At 41.3% G+C, this 22,066-nt stretch overlaps 1 protein-coding gene across 6 annotated transcripts in view; it reads right to left on the bottom strand.

The window, feature by feature from the left end:
• The window catches only part of sobpa (sine oculis binding protein homolog (Drosophila) a), a 224,241-nt gene extending 222,413 nt beyond the window's left edge, over positions 1–1,828 (bottom strand). For all 6 annotated transcript variants that reach the window (XM_072246136.1, XM_072246134.1, XM_072246135.1 and 3 more), the window contains exon 1: positions 1,694–1,828. In XM_072246136.1, coding sequence (XP_072102237.1) covers positions 1,694–1,814 — 121 coding nt within the window. In that variant the 5' untranslated portion in view covers positions 1,815–1,828. The remainder of the gene's footprint in view (positions 1–1,693) is intronic.
• Positions 1,829–22,066: the final 20,238 nt, after the last annotated feature.

The following is a 22,066-nucleotide window of genomic DNA, read 5'->3' as shown; positions in this document are numbered from 1 at the left end:
ATAAATCAAGCTAAATTGAGCAATACATCATCTTTTAAGGCACATTGTTCATCTCCAAATCACAGAACATCCTGATCATAGAACATAAAAATTAGAGCAGTACAGATCTTTCAGCCACAATGTTGGGCTATTATTTAAACTCTAAAACTTTTACTGAAACTCAAAGTTAAAATCTATCTTGCAACAGCTCTCAATGCCACAAAGCACTGCCTTCTGAGCCTCCCACTTTTTCAGGCAGATAGCATGCTTTATTCAAAAAATAAGGCAGTACACACTGTTTAAATGCTAAAGGCACAGCCTGCTTTCTGCATTGTGCTCTTTTCCCAGATCTCCACAGTAAGCTCCTCATAAACTTTCCTCATGAAAGCTGGATATGTTCATCTGTGAAAACGGAAAATCATACTAATTTGACACGTTATGACATAATGGCAGTATATTAGTTTCATATTTTTGTAATAATTAACAGAAGTTGCATTGGAAATAACAGAAGCCATACAGCAAGCAGATGGAACAACACTGCATTGCTGGCTCTTCATTCACAGCTTCCAAGAAATATTGCCAGAAAACGTCAACTTTTATTGAAGCATGAAAAACCCCTTCATTCCTTCTGCCAGAGATGAGCCCACTCAGTGCATCTTTTATCCTCTTACAGCAGAAAGAAATCAATTTGTCTTTTGAACCAAATCATAGTAGCACTTTCAGTTTTTCCTGATAAAACATCAAATAATTAATCGCCCTTTGGATTAAATCAAGCAAACAGTGAACGTACACTATTCCAGGGCAGTTCCAGAAACAGTGTGCCTCCACAGTTACCTGTTACTAAACCAAATCACAAAATTTACACAAGTAAACTGACAAAATGACATTTACATGTTTTTTTTTGCAGATACACTGCTGAACAAGAACACATTGCAAATTCTGCAATGCAAGTTTGCGGAAGGATTTGTTGCTCAAAATTACTAGTATTTCATTGATACACGTATTACAAAGGTTGATTGAAAATTGGAACATTCATGTTAATCAAAATTATGAACCCTTTAACGAGTTCAGATCCAGAAGAGGTTAGATAGTTTTTTGTTGTCACAGACCCACAAGGCCATCTATTCATTCAAAAACTAGTCTCAGAGCTATGCTGTGGGATACCAGCTTCCAAACGTTTCACACATCTATCCAAAATTCTTCTGTCTTCCGGAAGAGACATCAATCCAAATATCTTAAGCTAGCTATTATTTCTGCAAAATATTAACAAGCATATTTTTTAAACCCAATATTTGGGATAACCCTGTGGAAGTTGCACAAATTTTCATTTTAAGACACATGCTGCGAGCTCAAAATCATGTCAACAGCAGCCAAAATTAAAATGTAGAAAGGCAAATATAAAACTTTGCTATTAACCTCTCCTAAACTAAAATGCAAGTAAATTTAGGCAAGAGAATCCAAATCTGTATATTTCAAACTCTTTACCCAATTTTTTTTTCATGAAAAATTCATAAATAAATGAATGCATTTAAAAACAGTTAAAATTTAATGCTGCAATCACCACAATTAAAATGTATTAACTCAGAACAGAATAAAGACCGCTTATTCTCTGCAGCCACCTACCCTCTATAAGATCATAAAATCCTAGCAGACGTCACAGGAATTGTGATGTAAGCAAACATAGAATGCAATGCAATACAAAGGCTTTCTTTACCTTTCAGTACAGAAACATGTTGGCGGCCCTCAACATCCACAGGGTAGTTCTTAATCTCAATGTCTTCCCCTTCTTTTAATTCCACTTTATCATAGCCATACCAGCCAAGGAGTTCATTCATGGTGTTCTCTGCAAAATTCTGTCAGAAAGCAATTAGATGTTGGTGTAAGCAAATAATAATCATTCATATTGGTGTGTGCATTAACATCTCTCTCTCTCCCCCAGACACACTCTAATCATGTACCACAAGTGTAATGCAGTTGAATGTCACACTATCATAGACATTTAAGAAAGGACTTTGTTGTTGTTGTTCCTCTCTGTGCCTGGTGGCAGCCCTGCTATATCTTTAGCATTTTTCTGTTTTTTTCTGAGGCCGAGTTGCCAAGTCAGTCCTCACGTAAATTACTACTGAATTTTTTTTCTGATTGAATGAACTTCATTTGATAAATATGATCTTTCAGCTCAATTAGTTAGACCATTATAGACTAAGCTAGGCACTCCTGTGGCTGAACTTGAGTCAGCTCAAAATACCAGGCTTATTTTCATTGGTAGCCTATACAAAGAAAAATAAAAATCATGTTCTGGACTCAGTCAAATGTTGGTACGTTAGAGTAGCAAGTGCTTGGCTCTAATACTGGTAGAAAATGCTTGCATCCATAATATCCACTACTGCACTGGCAGAGAAGAATTTTCATAAATGTAATTGAATACATTCAGATTCATTTATTTATCACATGCACATTAAAACACAGTAAAATGCATTATTTCCATGAACAACCAACACCACCCTAAGGATGTGCTGGGGGCAGCCTGCAAGTGTCACCACACAATACAGCGCCAACAAGGAATGCCCACAACGTTCAGCAGAACAACAGCAACAAAACATGCTGGGAAGGAAAAAACTAAAATGACTCTAATGAACATAACTAACAATTTTTGAAAAAGTCTGCCCTTCTGCTTTGCCTCTTTTAAAGTAGAATAGCATCACTTTTGACAGTCACATCAATTTACAAACATAGAAATTTAAACTAATTAACTAGGCATTGCTTACAGTATATTCCAGTACTCCGCCTGCAGTGGCTATAAAAAGTACTCACCCCCCCCCTTGGAGGTTTTCATGTTTTATTGTTTTACAACATTGAATCACAGTGGATTTAATTTGGCTTTTCTTGACACTGATCAACAGAAAAAGACTCTCATGTTAAACTGAAAACAGATCTCTACAAAGTGATCTAAATTAATTACAAATATAAAACACAAAATAATTGATTACATATGTATTCACTCCCTTTAATATGACACACCAAATCTTCACTGGTACAACCAATTGGCTTTGGAAGTCACATAATTCGTGATCACCTGTGTGCAGTCAAGGTGTAGAAGTCATTGACTGTAGTAAAAATACACCTGTATCTGGAAGGTCCAACAGCTGGTGAGTCAGTATCCTGACAAAAACTACATCATGAAAACAAAAGAACACTCCAAACAACTCCACAAAAAGGTTACTGAAAAGCACAGCTCAGGAGATAGATACATTTCCAAGTCACTGAATATCCCTTGGAATACAGTCAAGACAATCATCAAGAAATGGAAAGAATATTGCACAGCCATAAATCTGCCTAGAGCAGGTCATCCTCAAAAACTGAGTGACCATGCAAGAAGGGGACTAGTGAAGGAGGCCACATAGAGACCTATGACAACTCTGGAGGAGTTACAAGTTTCAGTGGCTGAGATGGGAGAGACTGCCCAAACAACAACTGTTGCCCGGGTGATTCACCAGTTGCAGCTTTATGGGAGAGTGGCAAACAGAAAGCCACTGTTGAAAAGAACTCACATGAAATCTCGGCTAGAGTTTGCCAGAAGGCATGTGGGAGGCTCGAAAGTTAGATCGAAGAAGGCTCTATGGTCTGATGAAACCAAAATTGAGCTTTTTGGCCGTTAGACTAAAGGCTATGTTTGGTGTAAGCCAAACACTGCACATCATCCCTACCGTGAAGCATGTCACTGGCTGCATCATGTTGTATGTCTAATGCATTTGACAATGTTTGTAAATTTACAGTGCTGATAAAAGGTATTCACCCCCCTTGAAAGTTTTCATGTTTTATTGTTTTACAACATTGAACAACAGTGGATTTAAATTTGATTTTATTGACACTAATCAACAGAAAAAGACTTTCATGTCCAAGTGAAAACATATCTAGAAAGTGATTTAAATACATTACAAATATAAAGCACAAAATAATTGATTTTACAGGTATTTACCCCCTTTAATATGACACACCAAATCATCACTAGTGCAGCCAACTGGTTTTAGAAGTCACGTAATTAACCAAATGGAGATCTGTTTTTGGAGACCTGTATGCAGTCGAGATGTTTCAATTGATTGTAGTAAAAATCACCTGTATCCGGAAGGTCCAACTGCTGGTGAGTCAGTATCTTGGCAAAAGCTATTAATGAATGCAAAAGAACAACCCAAACAACACCACAAAAAGGTTATTGAAAAGCACAAGCCAGGAGATGGATACAAGAAAATTTCCAAGTCACTGAATATCCTTTGGAGTACAGTTAAGTCAGTCATCAAGGAATGGAAAGAATATGGCACAGTGGTAGAGCTGTAAATCCGTGTAAATCTGCCTAGAGCAGGCTGTCCTCAAAAATCGAGCAACCATGCAAGAAGGAGACTAGCGTTTGGAAGCCACCAGGAGACCTATGACAACTCTGGAGGAGTTGCAAGCTTCAGTGGCTGAGATGGGAGAGAATGCTTGTACAACAACTGTTGCCTGGGTGCTTCACCAGTTGCAGCTTTATGGAAGAGTGACAAAGAGAAAGCTACTGTTGGGGGGAAAAAAAACTCACATGAAATCTTGGCTAAACTTTGCCAGAAGAGAAGGCATGTGGGAGACACTGAAGTCAGCTTGAAGAAGGTTCTATGGTCTGATGAAACCAAAATTGAGCTTTTTGGCCAAACAACGTGCATCATAAACACTATCCCTACTGTGAGGCATGGTGGTAACTGCATCCTGCTTTGGGTTGCTTCACTGCAGCAGGCCCTGGAAGGCTTGTGAAGGTAAAGGGCAAAATGAATGCAGCAAAATACAGAGAAATCCTGGAGGAAAACTGATGCAGTCTGCAAGAGAATTGTGACTAGGGAGATTTGTTTTCCAGTGTAAATGACCCCTAAAGCATAAAGCCAAAACTACACAGGAATGGCTTAAAAACAACAAAGTTAATGTCCTGGAGTGGCCAAGTCAGAGGTCCAGACCTCAACCCAATTGGGAATTTGTGGCTGGACTTGAAAAGGGCTGTTCACTCACGTTCCCTATGCAATCTGACAGAGCTTGAGCAGTTTTGTAAAGCAGAATGGGGAAGAACTGCAGTGTCCAGATGTGCAGAGCTGAGAGACTGATCCACACAGACTCAAGGTTGTGCTTGCTGCCAAAGGTACATCTACTCAATACTGACTTGAAGGGAGTGAATACTTAGGCAATCAATTATTATGTGTTTTATATTTGTAATTAACTTAGATCACTTTGTAGAGATCTGTTTTCACTTTGGCAAGAAAGAGTCTTTTTCTGCTGATCAGTGTGGGGAAAAAAAGCCAAATTAAGTCCACTGTGATTCAATGTTGTAAAACAATAAAACTTCCGGGGGTGGGGGGAATACTTTTTATAGGCACTGTATCTCGATTTACAAAACAGCTGTGACCAAGGTATTACATTCATGACTGAGAGGGAAGAGGAAGTGCCTGCATGTATCACAAAATACTAAGTGAAGCCCATGCGAAGAGCAGTTAAAATGATCAGACTGCTGATTGTGGGAACTTGCTGCATGTATGTTTGCTGGTCCATTTCCTACACGGTATGTTCATGTGCACCTAATGCTATGATTAAAAATAGAATCCTCTTCCAGCTTCCACGCAGAAGTGGAAAACAGTGCTGCCGCACTCAACGGGACGCTCACTGCATCTCTGCTGAGTTTAAAGAAAGCATTGCGAGGAGAGAGATCCATCAAATTCAAATTTTCCAATTAATATGGCAGCATGTAAACAATACACCAAGGTGCTGAACCATATGTTCTGATATTTATACCAACAATTCCCCAAACTGAAATCACTCCATATTTAAAAGCTTTATTCATGTGGTTGCTATAGATTTTGAAAAATAAACCTGATTAATATCTCATGCAACAGTTGGTGCCAGCCAGCCAAGTGGATATGCACTCAATGGCCATTTAATCAGGCATATCCTGCAACTAAAAAGTGGCCACTGAGTGTATGTTTGTCATCTTCTTCTGTTGTAACCAGGCAACTTCAAGGTTTGACGTGCTGTGCATTCAGAGATGTTCATCTAACCACCACTGTTGTAACGTGTGGTTATTTGAGTTACTGTCATCTCCCTGCCAGTCTGGCCATTCCACTCTGAACTCTCTCATTAACAAGGCATTTTCACCCAGAGAACTGCCCCTCTTAGAATATATATTTTTTTTGTTTTTCCACACTATTCTCTGTACAATCAGGAGACTGTTGTGCCTACAGATCCCAGGAGATCAGCATTTTCTGAGATACTCAAACCATCTCATCCGGCACTAACAATCATTTCAGAGTCAAGGTCTGTGCTGAGCAACTAGCTGAAGTGTTCACCGATATCTTCAATCCCTCACTTCAGCAGTCTGAGCCACCCACCTGCTTCAAATATACCGGTGCCAAAGAAGAATACGGTAACCTGCCTCAGTGGCCATCATCCAGTAGCACTTGCATCCACTGTGATGAGAGGCTGATGACGAAACATATTAAATCCTGCCTGAAAGGTGACTTGGCTCCGCTCCACTTTGCCCACCGTCACAACAAGTCAGCAGTAGATGCCACTTTATTGGCTCTACACTCACACCATGGAACATACGGACAGTGAAGACGTATACATCCCAGCATTTTGTGTGTGTTGCTCGGATTTCCAGCACCTGCAGGTTTTCTCCTGTTTGTGATACATCAGGATGCTCTTGATTGGCTACAGCTCGGCATTCAATACTGTCATCCCCTCTAAACTATTCAATAAGCTTCAAGACCTTGGCCTCAATACATCTGTGTGTGCAACTGGATCCTCTAATTCCTCACTTGCAGACCCTAGTCAGTTCAGATTAGCAACAATACCTCTTCCACAATCACCATCAGCTCCCCAAGGCTGTGCGCTTAGGTCTCTGCTCTATTATTAGGCTTTGTACTTATGACTGAGGTTAAGCACAGCTCCAATACCATTTTAAATTTGCTGATGACACCACTGTTTTTGACTGAATCAAAGGTGGTGATGAATCAGCATATAGGAGGGAGATTCAAAGTCTGGCTGAGTGGTGCCATAGCAACAGCTCACTCATGTCAGCAGACCAAGGATCTGATTATTGACTTTGAACTTTGAAGTCACTTAGATCACATTTCTACCCCATTCTGACGGTTGGTCTAACAACAACTGAGAACCGCTTGACAATGTCTGCATTCTTTTATTGAATTGAGTTGCTGCCACATGATTGGCTGATTAGATATCAGCATTAATGAGGTGTACAGGTGTACCTAATAAAGTGGTCACTTTAAATGCAAATGCATTTCCAGCAACAAGCTTACTTCCTCCACAGCAGTTGCAATAGTTTGTGTATCCAGCGTATATCAATATCAGGCAGAACCCAACAGTGGAGCTGGATATTTTTCCTTTCAAGCTTATTCTCCTATTTCAAGTGACATGTGAAATGAATGTAATAACCAACTCCTCTAAAGGCAACATTCACAGGCTTTTTACATGAGATCCACTTACGAAATAGTTGGATTCTCTCCACATAAGCTTTCAACTGGGTCAGTGGCAATAGATGACTTTTCTGATTAATGATTACAGCATAAAAACATTTGGTGCAGGGATGTGTCTGTCATTCATTTCCTTCTGCGTTCTTTGACGCTCTTTTCATTCATCGTAAACCATTCTACCTGCCCAGGGAATTTCACCATTATCCTAGCCAGTATTTACATTCCCCCTCCATGTAAATGCTCAATTTGCACTCTGGCTGTTGGCTGATAACATTTATGATTTGGAAAATAAATTTCCCAATACTGTCATTTTCTTTGTGGGGGGGGGGGGGTTTAATCATTGACATGAAACATTATCTGCCCAAATACCACCAGATGACTAGCTACGCCACACTCAAAGGCAGAGTGCGACAGGACGCCAGTCGTTCAGACATGTTACCTTGGTCTTTCCAGGTACAGGAACAATGGTAGATGTTTTGAAGCAGCAGGGCACTCTACACTGGGAGAGGGAGAGGTTAAATTTTTCTGTAAACACACCAGCCAGTTGTGCCCCGCACACTCTGAGTACTAGCCCCGAGATGTCGTCCGGTCCCGCTGCCTGGCGACTGTCCAGTCATTGGGAACACCTGCGTGCCCCAGCCCCGGAGATAACCAAGCTGCAGGTCGCATCAGCAGCTCTCAGACGCTCATCAGTGTTCACAACGAGCGTAAAAAAAGATTTAGCTCATCTGGGAGAGAGGCAATGATGTTGGAAACTCCACTGCGTAAATTTAGCTTTGAAGTCTGCGATGGTGTGATGAAGTCTGATCATTGACATTTGTGCATGTGACCATTCTGCTAATTGTTGATTACTCATGGTTGTTTGCATTATTGTCTTGTAAATTGTTGGTTGCTATTGTAATTGTTTGTTATGACATTGTCCTGTGTTTTATGCTTGGCACCGAACCACCATCAATTCTAAAGCAATGCACGCAAAATGCTGGAGGAACTCAGCAGGCCAGGCAGCATTGATGGAAAAGAGTAAACAGTCGATGTTTCAGGCTGAGACCCTTCATTAGGACTGGATCAATTCTGGTACGTTTCAAACACTGACAAGAAAGTGATTTGGATCCTGATCAAGACTACACCTGGACATAGAATAATTATTAGTCTACAAGTTATGCTGTAACTTGCTGTGGTAAGATAATGAAACCTGACAAGCACTTAATTGATTTGGTTATGAAGTATCCCAATCTGTTATTTTAATAAAGCTGTTATTGTTATTCATTGTGATTGCAGATTTTTTAAAAAATGTGTTTATGACAATTATCAAACCAAATGATTTCAGTTCGATATAGTGAAGTCTTCTCTATGAAAGTAATTGACATTTAAAATTCTTTCAAGATAATATACAATCCTAAAATTACAGGGTTACTCTTATTAATCATCCTCTAACTGTGATGGTATCGGTTCGCTGGCCACAAACCCCTGAACTCAAAAAGATTTTACACCTGATCCAATATAGATATCTCTGGGTACCTTTACTATAGGGTGGTTATAGGTATCTACCAACTCAGAGACTAAATATGCCTGGGTGGCCTCCAACCTGATGGCTTGAACATCGATTTCTTGAACTTTCAGTAATGGACCCCAACCTTCACTATTCCTGTTTCCCTCTCTCACCTCATCTCCTTACGTGGCCATCACCTCCCTCAGGTGCTCCACCCCCTCCCTTTCTTCCATGGACGCCTGTCCTCTTCTAGTAAGACTCCCCCTTCTCCAACCCTCTTTCAACTTCCCAGCTCGTTACTTCACCCCTCTCTCTTCAGGTTTCACCTATCACCTTGTGTTTCTCTCTCCCCTTTTCCCATCTTTTAAATCTACTCCTCAGCTTTTTTCTCCAGTCCTGCCAAAGGGTCTCAGCTCGAAACACCCTCTGCACTCTTTTCCATAGATGCTGCCTGGCCTGCTGAGTTCCTCCAGCATTTTGTGTGTGCGTGTTGCCTTTTGCAAAGCTGTGCTTCTAACTACAAACTGATTATCTGGGGAGTATCTGCATACATGCAACCTGTTTATTACACTGCCATTCCATGCATACTACACTGAAAAGTAGGACTGACAGAAGAAAACTAAATCAAAATAAAGCACTGCATTGCAGAGTCAGCTGTGCAAACCCATCCTGTACAGCACTGCTAAACCTGAGGATCTTGCTAACATACATTAAAGGAGATGACCACACTGGGAACACTCAAGTTGCACAAGAAATGCTGACAAATAAGTAGTGTCCACATTGCTATATGAGCGTATGAGTCCCAAAAGGCTGGGAGACATATGCAAGCATTTAAGAAAATTAACAATGTATAGTTAGGGGAACTGAATACAAAAGTAGAGAAACAGTGCTTTAGTTCATCGAGGCCTTGGTGAGGCCACATCGGAAGTCTTGATTTCCTCACTGCATGGCGTATGTGTATATGTTTCAAGAGGTTCATAGAAGGCCTGCTCTCCTGATATGTGGAATATGTAGGGGTGGCTTATATGGTTTGACAATCTACATTTGTGATCACTGAAATCTGCAAGATTTGAGAAGGACAGTTAAAACACAAAGTTTTAAGGGGTCCTTATTCAGAGAGCATGTTCCCCATACCAGAGGATTGGAACCACTTAGAGGTTTTATTGATGGGACACAGTCATTTTTCTTTTTAAAAGATTGTGAATTATTTGCAATTACCTAGTTTTCTGCATTAATTACTCAAAATGTGGTCTGAACTTCATCTATGTCACAATTATAGACAAACACAATCTGCCTAAACTAATAACACACAAACAATTGTACTACTTCTTGTCTATACTGAGTACACCATTTAAACAATCAATCCAGGTTCAAAAAAGTATGAGAACCTCTGGGGTAATGCCTACTACAAAAGCTATTTGGTGCTCCAATCAATGAGATGACATTGGAGGTGTGGGTTGGTAGAGGTGCCCTGCCCTATAAAAAAGTCAGGTTACTGACAGAACCTGCTCTTCTCAAGGAAGATCTGCTCATGTGCACTATGCCTTGATTAAAACAACTTTCTGAGGACCTTAGCATTGTAGGGATGCATGAAGCTGGAAAAGGCTACAAAAGCATTTCTAAAGACCCGAGTGTTCATCAGTCCGCAGTAAGAGAAATTGTCTACAAATGGAGAAAATTCAGTACTGTTGCTACTCTCCCTAGGAGTGGGCATCATGCAAAGATCACGCCAAGAGCACAATACGCAATACTGAAGGAAGTGAAATGAACCAAAGGATAACAGCAAGAGACCTGTAAAAATCTCTAGAACTTGCTGAAGTCCCTGTTGATGTGTCCACTATAAGAAAAACAGTGAACAAGAATGGTGTTCATGGAAAGACTCTGCTCTCCAAAAAAAACACAACACTGCCGCATATCTCAAGTTTGCAAAAGACTGCCTGGATGTCTCAATGCTTCTGGGACAATGTTCTGTGGACAGAGGGAGAAGGAAGTTGAACATTTTGGCAGAAGTGCACACCCTCTGTTTGGAGGGAAAAGGGCACTGTACACCACCACCAAAATTTCATTCCAATTGTGAAGAATGGTTGAAGGAGCATCATGGTTTGGGGCTGCTTTGCTGCCTCAGGGTCTGGACAGCTTGCAATTGTTGAGGGAACAATAAATTCAAAATTGTAACAGGACATTTTACAGGATAATGTCAGGGTAGCAATCTATCACCTTCTATTAAAGAAGTTGAATGATGCAACAGGACAATGATCTGAGACACAGGAGTAAATCAACAACAGAATGATTTAAAAAGAACATTTGTGTTTTGGAATAGCCAAGTCAGAGTCCAGACCTTAACCCAATTCAGATGCTGTGGCATAACCTTAAGAGGTGTTCATGCAAGGTATCCCAGAAGTATTGAAGAACAGAAATAGTTTTGTATGGAGGCATGGTCTAAAATTCCTCCTAGCCATTGTGCAAGTCTGATCAGCAGCTACAGGAAACGTTTGGTGGAGGTTACTGCTGCTAAAGGAGGTTCTACCAGTTATTACATACAAGGGTTCACATACTTTTTCCAGCCTGGACTGCAAATGATTAACAACATGTTCAATAAAGACATGAAAAGTACAATTGTTAACAAAAGAAAATCTGCAGATGCTGGAAATCCAAGCAACACATACATACATACACACACAATGCAGGAGGAACTCAGCAGGTCAGGTAGCATCTATGGAAAAGCGTACAGTTAACGTTTTCGGCTGAGATCCTGCATCAAGGTGGGTAAAGGATCTTTTCCAATAGATGCTGCCTGGCCTGTTGAGTTCCTCCAGCATTGTGTGTGTTGCAAGGTACAATTGTTTGTGTTATTAGTTTAGGCAGATTGTAGTTGTCTAATATTGTGACTTTGATGAAGATCAGACCACATTTTATAAGTAATTAATGCAGAGAACCAGGTAATTTCAAAAGGTTCACAAACTTTTTTTTTCCACAACTGTATCTTTGGAACTTTCTTCCTGAAAGCAGAAGTAGATAGATTTTTGATAAGCGGGAGTGAAAAGTTGCTGCATGAAGGTAGAATCAGAATCAGGTTTATTACTACTGAAATTTGTTGTTTTGTGGCAGCAGTAAAGACATGATATTTCTATAAATTACAATGGAAATAAATAAAAGCAAAACAAAACAGAATAAAAGGATAGCAAGGGGAAGCAGCTGTTCTAAATCATCACGCGTGGGATTCAGGCTCCTGTACCTTTTCCGCAATGGTAGTAATGAGAAGGGAGCATGTTTCCAGATGGTGAGTGTCCTTCCTGATAGACACTGCGTTCTTGAGGCACCATACCTTGAAGATGTCCTTGATGGTGGTGGTTGGGAGAGGGGGGAGTTGTGCTTGTGATAGAGCTGTCCAAGTCAGTAACCTTCTGTAAACTTGTGCATTGGAGGCTCCATAATCGGGCTGTGATGCAACTAAAGCTGAGTTTACAATCAGACCAGTCTTGATTCAGTGGCAGTTCAGTTACGAGGAGCTGAGTGGCTAATTCATGCTACACACACACACACACACACACACACGTGTGCGTGCGTTGAGTGTTCAGGTGTATCAATGCCCCAGCTGAAGCAGTTCCTTCAACAATCTGCATCACTCCCTTCAATCTTAACAGTGAAGCTTTACACCTTTATTCTCCTGTCTCTTGAGCATTGTTGCGTCCTTCAGCACCTCCCGACAAAAGAGTTAATAACTATCTGTGCTTCCAACTACCAAATAATACAACATTTGGAATTTGTGTGCTCAAAAAAAAATCTCCTTTATGATATCTGTTCCAACAGTTGCCAATTGCACATGGTTCTTTGCTTTTTGAATATTCCAATGGAATGTTGGAAAAAATGTCCTGGATCAATGTAGTACATAAACCAATTCAGTTAGTCTCATATGAGATAACTATGGAGTATTGCGGGCTTGGGAATTGTATAGGCTGGGGTCAGAAATGGATTGTTTGAAACATTACTCAGGTTCAGATCATTGTATTTATAATGCTCATGGCACTACAAGACTGAATCAGACATATTAAAAAATCCAAATGTATTTAATAGAGGAAATGGGAGTTTTATTTGAAGGGACCACACAAGCAATGTGTGTCATTTGTTTCATATCAGTACTGAGATATATGGGAGTCAAGAATGGGGAAGTGGTGAATTTTAAGCCCTCGGGAAGGACAGGTCACAGCTAGGGAATGTTAAAACTTCCAAAGCCCTAATCCAGGCCCCAACATACTTGACTCATACCCACTTCTCACTTTAATGGTGGTAGTGTGGGAAGGAGTGGTTAACAACATCCTCTTCAGGCACCCAAGTGATCCAAATATTCTGAGCTTGCATGGCTCAGAGCCCAGCAACCACTTAAAGAGTCATTAGAGAACAGGAGGCAGCCAGTTGACCCAAGTCCCATCCTGGCATTCAAACCAATCCAGTTAGTTCCATCGCTGCAAAGTTCTTCACTGACACTTTTACTCCATAAACCTCAATTTTCTGTGCTTGTTCGTCAAATGCTTCCTTAAATCCAGAGAGACATTCGATATATAGTGGATTCTGCTTAATTGGGACACATCAGGTCCAGTACATTTCGGCCCAATTAAGCAGCTGCTTCAATTAGCCGAAGTTTCATGAAAATAGTTAAAAATGTATTAAAAAAAGACAAGCTACCAGTACTTGAGTTGCTATTTAAGTATTTAAATGAAATATAGATCAAATTATAACACTAACAATACCTCTATAGTACTACAGAACTGTGTATCAGTTCCAAATAGTTATTGACAGAGGAACTCATCTGCCGTGTTCTTGTAAACGACTGTAAATGAACAAAATCATTGCAGACACCAATTGCAGATAATTGATTGTTTTCATCCAATGCTCTAAAACAGGGTTTCCCAACCTGGGGTCCACGGACGCCTTGTATTGGTCCATGGCATAAGAAAGGTTAAGAACCCTTGCTTTAGACGATTATATCCTCCAATCTTCATTTTCATTGTACATTCAAGATGACTGTCCATACCTCAGTAATTCCTAACCTGTTGAAGTAGTGAAGTCATTTAATTTTCACTCCCTGCCGTTTCTGGCATCTCCAAGCCTGAATGCTTGACCGCAGCGAGCAAAACGGTTCCACATCGTCTTGCTGCTTATTTCTCGCCATCAATCAGTGACAACAATCACTGCTTTTTGAACACAAACACACGCAACTGACTCTATTGAAAAGCTGATCACTAAGCACAGTGCAGTGTCTAATGGCAATACAAGTGTACGCAACTGACAATAGTTAGAAACTGTTCAGCAACAATCTCCTCTCCCAATTAAGCAGCATAGTGTTCCAAATCAATGAAGGGAATCCCAGCTATTTTCTCAATTTAGTCTTTGTTCTCTAAGAGTTGTCCCAAATAATTGGCTGCCTCAATTAACTGGAACTCACTACTATATACATATATATACATATATATATACACATATACACATATACATATATATACACACACACATACATATACACACACACACACATATACACACACACACACATACACACACACACACACATATATACACACACACACACACATATACACACACACACACACACATATACACACACACACACACATATATATATATATATATATATATATATATATAATGTTTTTTTAAAATTAACCTTCCCAGGTACTTAATGAAAAAGTTCATCTCCGTTCATCAGATCAGATCTGTGATGACCACAAAGTATTTGTTATTTTCCTTAATTGTTTCTAGAAATTGACACATCATAGATATTTAAAAATACTTTCGCAGGTACATCTTCAGAAAAGGCCTTACTGATATGAGCTGAACACAAACAAACTTGGACAGATATTCTGGTTGTCATGGATGAATTGGGTAGAAGGGTGGGTTTCTGTGTTGTATAACTATGATCTTATGTTGAACTGGCACAGCCTCAGTAACAATATTTTTACACCCCCTTCTCAAGCAGTTGACTATCTAGTTCTTTGGCATCTCCCTCATATCAAAGGAAGGTTGCATGCTGTTCTGTCATCTCCACTCCCACTTCACTTGGCAAGCTAGGATACAAGTCATCTAAACCAGTTGACTTACCCACTATGAGTATAGCCAATGTTTCTACCTGATCAATTTTAAACCATATTAACCATACCACTACATCTACCAATTTTTTTGTCATCCTATTCCTTCATCAGTTCATTAATTATTTTAAATTTAGTGACTGCAAGCTGTTTTTTCTCAGACTCAGGAAGCCCAGCAACTGAAGGAGAGTAGGAGTAGTTTCAATTCCTAATTGTCTCTCTTGCTCTGCTTGTCATTAAACTTCCCAGGTCCCTCTCAACCTACTTTCTCTACAATCAGCTGAATCACTTCATCTGCCAGCTGAATTCACTGCAATCTTCTGGACTTGTTATTTATTTCTCCAACTTCAGGTAACTCGCTTCCTTTTTGTCTGCCTTTCAACTTGCCATTTCTGTCACTCATTATTTTGGCTCTTTCTACTTGTGTCAACTGCCCAACGAAACATATCAGACAGCCTTGAGCGTAGCACTGCACAGCACAAAGCAGAGTCATATTTTAACTGCTACATTAATTAGTGTCTCAGTATCAGCTTGCTCCTTTTGTTCTACACATGCTATTCCCACATCTTCTCTTTTAAAGAAGACTAACTTGTTTTATTCCTTTCTCAGTTAGAGTGAGGTCAAGCATTTGATACATTAACAGATGCTGTCTCACCTGGTCAGTGCTTCCAGCAGTTTTATTTCTGGCCTTCATTCATGCTGCAATAAGTCAAAGGCAGTTCTGAATCAGGCCAGAGGCTGATAATGAAATGGACCAAAATATTCAAATCTAGTCCTCTAACTAAATTCAGTGGAACCTCCCTTTCATCTGCATTTTCGGATTTATTGCCCACTCCATGCTCCTCTCCCAACCGCAAGTTGCCTCTCACCAGTATCAAATCCAATAAACCATCTCAGCCATCAAGTGTGATAAGCTACAGTTACAATCCTAACCAGAGGAGGTACTTAACAGTTTACCTGCAGGGGATCTGTGTTGAATATGACACAATCATGCTATATAACTGTGTATGTTCAATGATGCAGTCAAATTATGCATCCTCATGCTCAATGGACTTCAGAATCAGATTTAGTATTATCGGCATATATCGAGAAAGTTGTTGTTTTGCAGCAGTAGTACTTTGCAATACAAAATAAAAACTGTAATTTACAAAAAGCATATAGATGTTAAGAGTTAAACTATATATAGGCATCCGTTAGTCTCGTGAGACCATGGATTTGCGCCTTGAAAGGTTTCCAGGGCGCAGGCCTGGGCAAGGTTGTATGGAAGACCGGCAGTTGCCCATGCTGCAAGTCTCCCCTCTCCACACCACCGATGTTGTCCAAGGGAAGGGCACTAGGGCCGATATAGCTTGGCACCGGTGTCGTCGCAGAGCAATGTGTGGTTCAGTGCCTTGCTCAAGGACACAACACGCCGCCTCAGCTGAGGCTCGAACTAGCGACCTTCAGATCAGAAGACCGATGCCTTAACCACTTGGCCACGTGTCAACACGAAATATTAAATTAATACAAAAAGAAAAAAAAAGAGAGAAAGTAGTGAGGTAGAGCTTTTGAGCAAAGTCAAACCGGAGATTGGAAGGAAGCCTCAGAAGACACAGCTCACTCGGGTTCACGAGTGAGTAGAAAAGGCAGCAACTCGCAGCAGTTGGTGCTTTGAGCAGTGGCTAATCAGCACTCGGGATTGATTAGCACAAACAAATCAATGTAAGGTGGGGCAAGCAGAGCGACCATTGTTGAAGTGGTCAGAGTTGAGTGGAATTTTTTTTAGGCTTTAGCTCTGAGACTTCAGCGAGGAGCAGCTTCATTGAGGGAAGCTGCAGGTAGAGTCGTCTCCCACCCCACAGTTTATTTTTCTTTCTTCTTTGTATTTGCTCAGTTAGGACAGCGGAGATGGCAGGCAGGATAGAGGAACGTTCTCTTGTGTGATGTGGGAAGGCAGGGAAACCTCCAGTGTCCCTGACGACTACACTGGTGAAAAGGGCATCTAGCGGCGGCCTGTAAGCACTATGTGTTTAGGCATTGGACCTGAAACTACGGATCATTCAGGAGGCTGGGGCACGATAGATAGGACATACAGAAAGGTAGGTACACCCAAAGTGCAGGACACAGGAGACTGGGTGACAGTCAGGAAGGGGAAAGAGGTTAAACAGCCAGTGCAGAGTAGTCCTGTGGCCATCCTCTTCAACAACAGGTATACCACTTTGAATACTGCTGGCTCGGGGCGGGGGTGAAATGACCTAGTAGAGGAAAGTCACAGCAGTCAGGTCTCTGGCACCGTCTGAATCTGTGACTCAGAAGGGAAGGGGAGGAGAAGAGGCAAGCTGTGGTGATAAGGAATTTGTTGGTTAGGGAAACAGAAAGGAGATTCTGTGGACGAGATGATACATTGCCTTGTACATCTTGGGACATCTTGGATCAAGTCCTTAGCATTCTTAAGAGGGTCAACAGCCAGAGGTCATACAAAAGTCCACGTAGGTACCAATGACATAGATAGGAAGAGAGATGAGGTTCTGCATAGGGAGCTCAGGGAGTTAGGTGCTAAGTTAAAGGGCAGGACCCCCAGGGTTGTGATTTTAGGATTGCTACACATGCCATGTGCTCGTGAGGCCATAAAAAAGGAAGATTATACAGTTTAACACGTGGCTAAGGAGCTGGTGTAGGATGGAGGACATAAGATTTTTGGATCATTGGGCTCTCTTCCAGGGAAGGTGGGTCCTGTACAGAAAAGACAGTGAACAGGGGACTAGTGTCCTAAGCGGAAGGTTTGCTCATGCTGCATGGTGGGGTTTAAACTAGAGCTGCAGGGGTTGGGAAACAGAGTGTCAGAACAGTTAGTAGACAGGCTGTGGAGACGGATGTTGGCAAGACCTTAAAGTCAAGAATCATAAAAATTGGGCATAGTGCAATTAGTGTCCTGAGCTGCATATATTTCAATGCAAGAAGCTTTTCATTTTTATCATTTCTTAATGCATGCATTACTAAATGACAATAAAAGGAGACTGCGTGTCCTCATAATCATAATCATGGGAAAGGCAGGTGAGCTCAGGACGTGGATCAACACCTGGAATTATGATATTGTAGCCATAAGTGAAACTTGGTTGCAAGAGGGGCAGGCTGGCAACTGAATATTCCAGGGTTTCGTTGTTTTAGATGCAACAGAGTGGGAGGGATCAACGGAGGAGGGATGATACTAGTCAGGGAAAAGGTCACAGCATTGCTCAGTCAGACTGGAGAACTCGTCCAGTGAGGCATTACAGGTGGGACTGAGGAATAAGAAAGTTATGCCCACATAAATGGGGCTATATTACAGACCACCTAACAGTCTGGGGGATTTAGAGGAACACATTTGTAGAGAGATTGCAAACTGTTGCAAGAAACAAGGTTATTATAGTAGGTGATTTTAAGTTTCCACATATTGATGGGGAGTCCTATACTATAGAAGGACTAGATGGGATGGAATTTGTCAAATATGTTCAGGAAAGTTTCCTTAATCATTATGTAGAAGTCCCAACAAGTGAGTGTGCATTATTTCATCTGCTATTAGGGAGTGGGACAGAGCAGGTGACGCAAGTTTGTATAGGGGAAAACTTTGCAGCTAGTGATCATGATGCCATTAGCTTCAAAGCAAAAATGCAGAAAAAAAACATAGGTCTGGTCCACAAGTTGAGGTTCTAAATTGGAGAAAGACCAATCTTAATGGTATCAGAAAGGATCTGGCAAGTGTGCATTGGAACAGGCTGTTTTCTAGTGAAGGTGTACTTGGCAAGTGGGAAGCCTTCAAAAGTGAAATCTCACAGTACAGAATTTGTATGTTCCTATCAGAGTAAAAGGCAAGGACAAGAGTTTTAGGGAATCTTGGTTTTCGAGAGATATTGAGGCCCTGCTTATGAAAAAAGAGGAGGTGCATAGCAGGCACAGGAATCGGAATGTTATGTTGAAACTGTTTAAGACATTGATGAGACCAGATTTGGAGTATTGTGCACAGTTCTGCTCACCTACCTAAAGGAAAATATACAATGAGACTGAAGGAAAATTTACAAGAATGTTGCCTGCCGGATCTTGAGGACCTGAATTATTAGGTAGCAATGAATAGGTTAGGAATTTATTCCCTGGAGCGTAGGAGAATGAGGGGAAATCTGATAGAGGTATACAAAATTATGACAGGTATAGATCCAGTTAATGCAAGCAGGCATTTTCCATTGAAGTTGGGTGAGACTAAAACTAGAAGTCACCAGTTAAGGGTGAAAGGTGAAATATTTAAGGGGGAACTTGAGGGGGAGCTTCTTCACTTAAGATGGTGTGAGAATGTGGCATAAGTATTCAATGGATGTGATGGGTGTGGGTTCGATTTCAACACTGAAGTGAAGTTTGGATAGGTACATGGATGGGAGGGGTATGGGGTGCTATAGTGCAGGTGAAGGTCAATGGGACTAGACAGAATAATAGCTTAGCATGGACTAGATGGGCTGAAGGGTCCATTTATCTGCTGTAGTGTTCATATGATTCTTGGCAATATAATTGAAGAGCTATTGTGACAAACCATTTTACCAGTTTTAGAATGGAATCAACAACCAGATTACCCCTTACTGATTTCAGCAAACAAATATGGAGGCCTTACCACACAACTAGCTGTCATGTCTCCACAGAGTGCATACACTATGTAACAGCAACCTGGGATATAAATTGTGCCTGCCATGATCAGCTTGTTAGGGTGAGGGAAAACATTTCAGAAAACAAAGTGCACTGCACATTGGCATCTCCTCTGAAGTGTACAACACAACAGAAGCATTGAGAAAAACTGCCTCTTGCATATCAGGACCGCAGAATTTGCTTAAAATTTAGACTTCACTGACACTCCCATAGTAATTCAGGAAAATAGATTTCAATAAGCTTACTTGTTTTCTATTTCTTTCCCCCCCCCCCAAAAAAATCTGACAAATGACATTTCATATAGAAATTACTCTAAGTCAGCAACTATTCTGGAAATTGATTGCAGCTACCTTTGGTCCACTTGTTCAAAAGCCGTAAATAATCTATGGCAAACATGAAACTCACTAGCAAACACTGTTTTCCTTGGAATTAGTGGCATTTCCAAAAGCAGTGAAAAGTCCAACACATCACTGTAGCTCTCCTGTTACATACAAACAGCTCCAAATAAACCAGAACACCTCCTTCCTTATAGGTTCTCTACAGGGCTTTGTTAAGCCAGCTGGGTTTTAACAATCCATCAATTTCATTGTCACAATTACGGAGAGAGGTTAATTTCTTATTCTAGACTTATTAACTGAATTTCCACTCCCCTCATGTAACTGGACATCAGGCAGGCTTTAACTTTAACTTGTAAACCTGAACATCTCACACATTCTTCCTCCCTGCAAAAATTGCAGATAGATTGCAAAGACCATCTGTTTTTGGAACAAAACACATACCCACCAGACAAAAACAAAGAAGAATATTAAGCACAATCTCAAGAAACATTAACCGTTACCCGTTCTAGACCGAGGCACAAGGACAATGCTCTCCCCAACCCCATCCCTATAATGGTTAACCAGGTACATTTATTAACACGAGGAAATCTGCAGATGCTGGAATTTCAAGCAACACACAGAGTTGCTGGTGAACGCAGCAGGCCAGGCAGCATCTCTAGGAAGAGGTACAGTCGACGTTTCGGGCCGAGACCCCTCATCAGGACTAACTGAAAGAAGAGCTAGTAAGAGATTTGAAAGTGTGAGGGGGAGGGGGAGATCCGAAGTGATAGGAGAAGACAGGAGGGAGAGGGATGGAGCCAAGAGCTGGACAGTTGATTGGCAAAAGGGATATGAGAGGATCATGGGACAGGAGGCCCAGGGAGAAGGAACAGGGGGAGGGGGGGAAGCCCAGAGAATGGGCAAGGGGTATAGTGAGGGGGACAGAGGGAGAAAAAGAAAGTGTGTATATAAATAAATAACGGATAGGGTACGAGGGGAGGTGGGGCATTAACAGAAGTTTGAGAAGTCAATGTTCATGTGATCAGGTTCGAGTCTACCCAGACGGTATATGAGGTGTTATTCCTCCAACCTGAGTGTGGCTTCATCTTTACAGTAGAGGAGGCCGTGGATAGACATATTAGAATGGGAATGGAATGTGGAATTAAAATGTGTGGCCACTGGGAGATCCTGCTTTCTCTGGCAGGCAGAGCATAGGTGTTCAGCGAAACGACCTCCCAGTCTGCCTCACCTGGAAGGACTGTCTGGGGCCCTGAATGGTAGTGAGGGAGGAAGTGTAAGGGCATGTGTAGCACTTGTTCCTCTTACAAGGATAAGTGCCAGGAGGGAGATCAGTGGGGACGGATGGGGGGTCAAATGGACAAGGGAGTCACGTAGGGAGCAATCCCTGTGGAAAGCGGGGAGGGGGGTGGGAAGATGGGCTTAGAGGTGGGATCCCATTGGAGGTGGCGGAAGTTACGGAGAATAATATGTTGGACCTGGAGGCTGGTGGGGTGGTAGGTGAGGACAAGGGGAACCTTATTCGTAGTGGGGTGGCGGGAGGATGGAGTGAGAGCAGATGTGTGTGAAATGGGGGAGATGCATTTGAGAGCAGAGTTGATGGTGGAGGAAGGGAAGCCCCTTTCTTTAAAAAGGGAGGACATCTCCTTCGTCCTGGAATGAAAAGCCTCATCCCGAGAGCAGATGTGGCAGAGAAGGAGGAATTGCGAGAAGGGGATCTTTAAAAAAGGAGGACATCTCCTTCACCCTGGAATACCTAGCTGGTTGTATTAATTATGAGGAACAGACATTTCAGTTCCTCATCTAGTGACAGTTGAGTACGCGGAAGGTAAAATAAAGAAACAAAATGTTCTGTACCAGCAAGAACAAAATCATCAATGTGTCACCACACTAAAATAGTCAGATTGGAAATTTTCAGAGTTAGCTGATTTTGTTCAGACAGTAGAACCAGATCATTTAACAATGAGAGCAACTGGTAGGCAAGAGAGGAAGCAAACACCAAACAAGATTTTG

This window comes from Mobula birostris, chromosome 2, assembly GCF_030028105.1.
Source record: "Mobula birostris isolate sMobBir1 chromosome 2, sMobBir1.hap1, whole genome shotgun sequence".
Taxonomy (NCBI): Eukaryota; Metazoa; Chordata; class Chondrichthyes; order Myliobatiformes; family Myliobatidae; genus Mobula; species Mobula birostris.
This window is presented reverse-complemented; position numbering and strand designations above follow the sequence as displayed.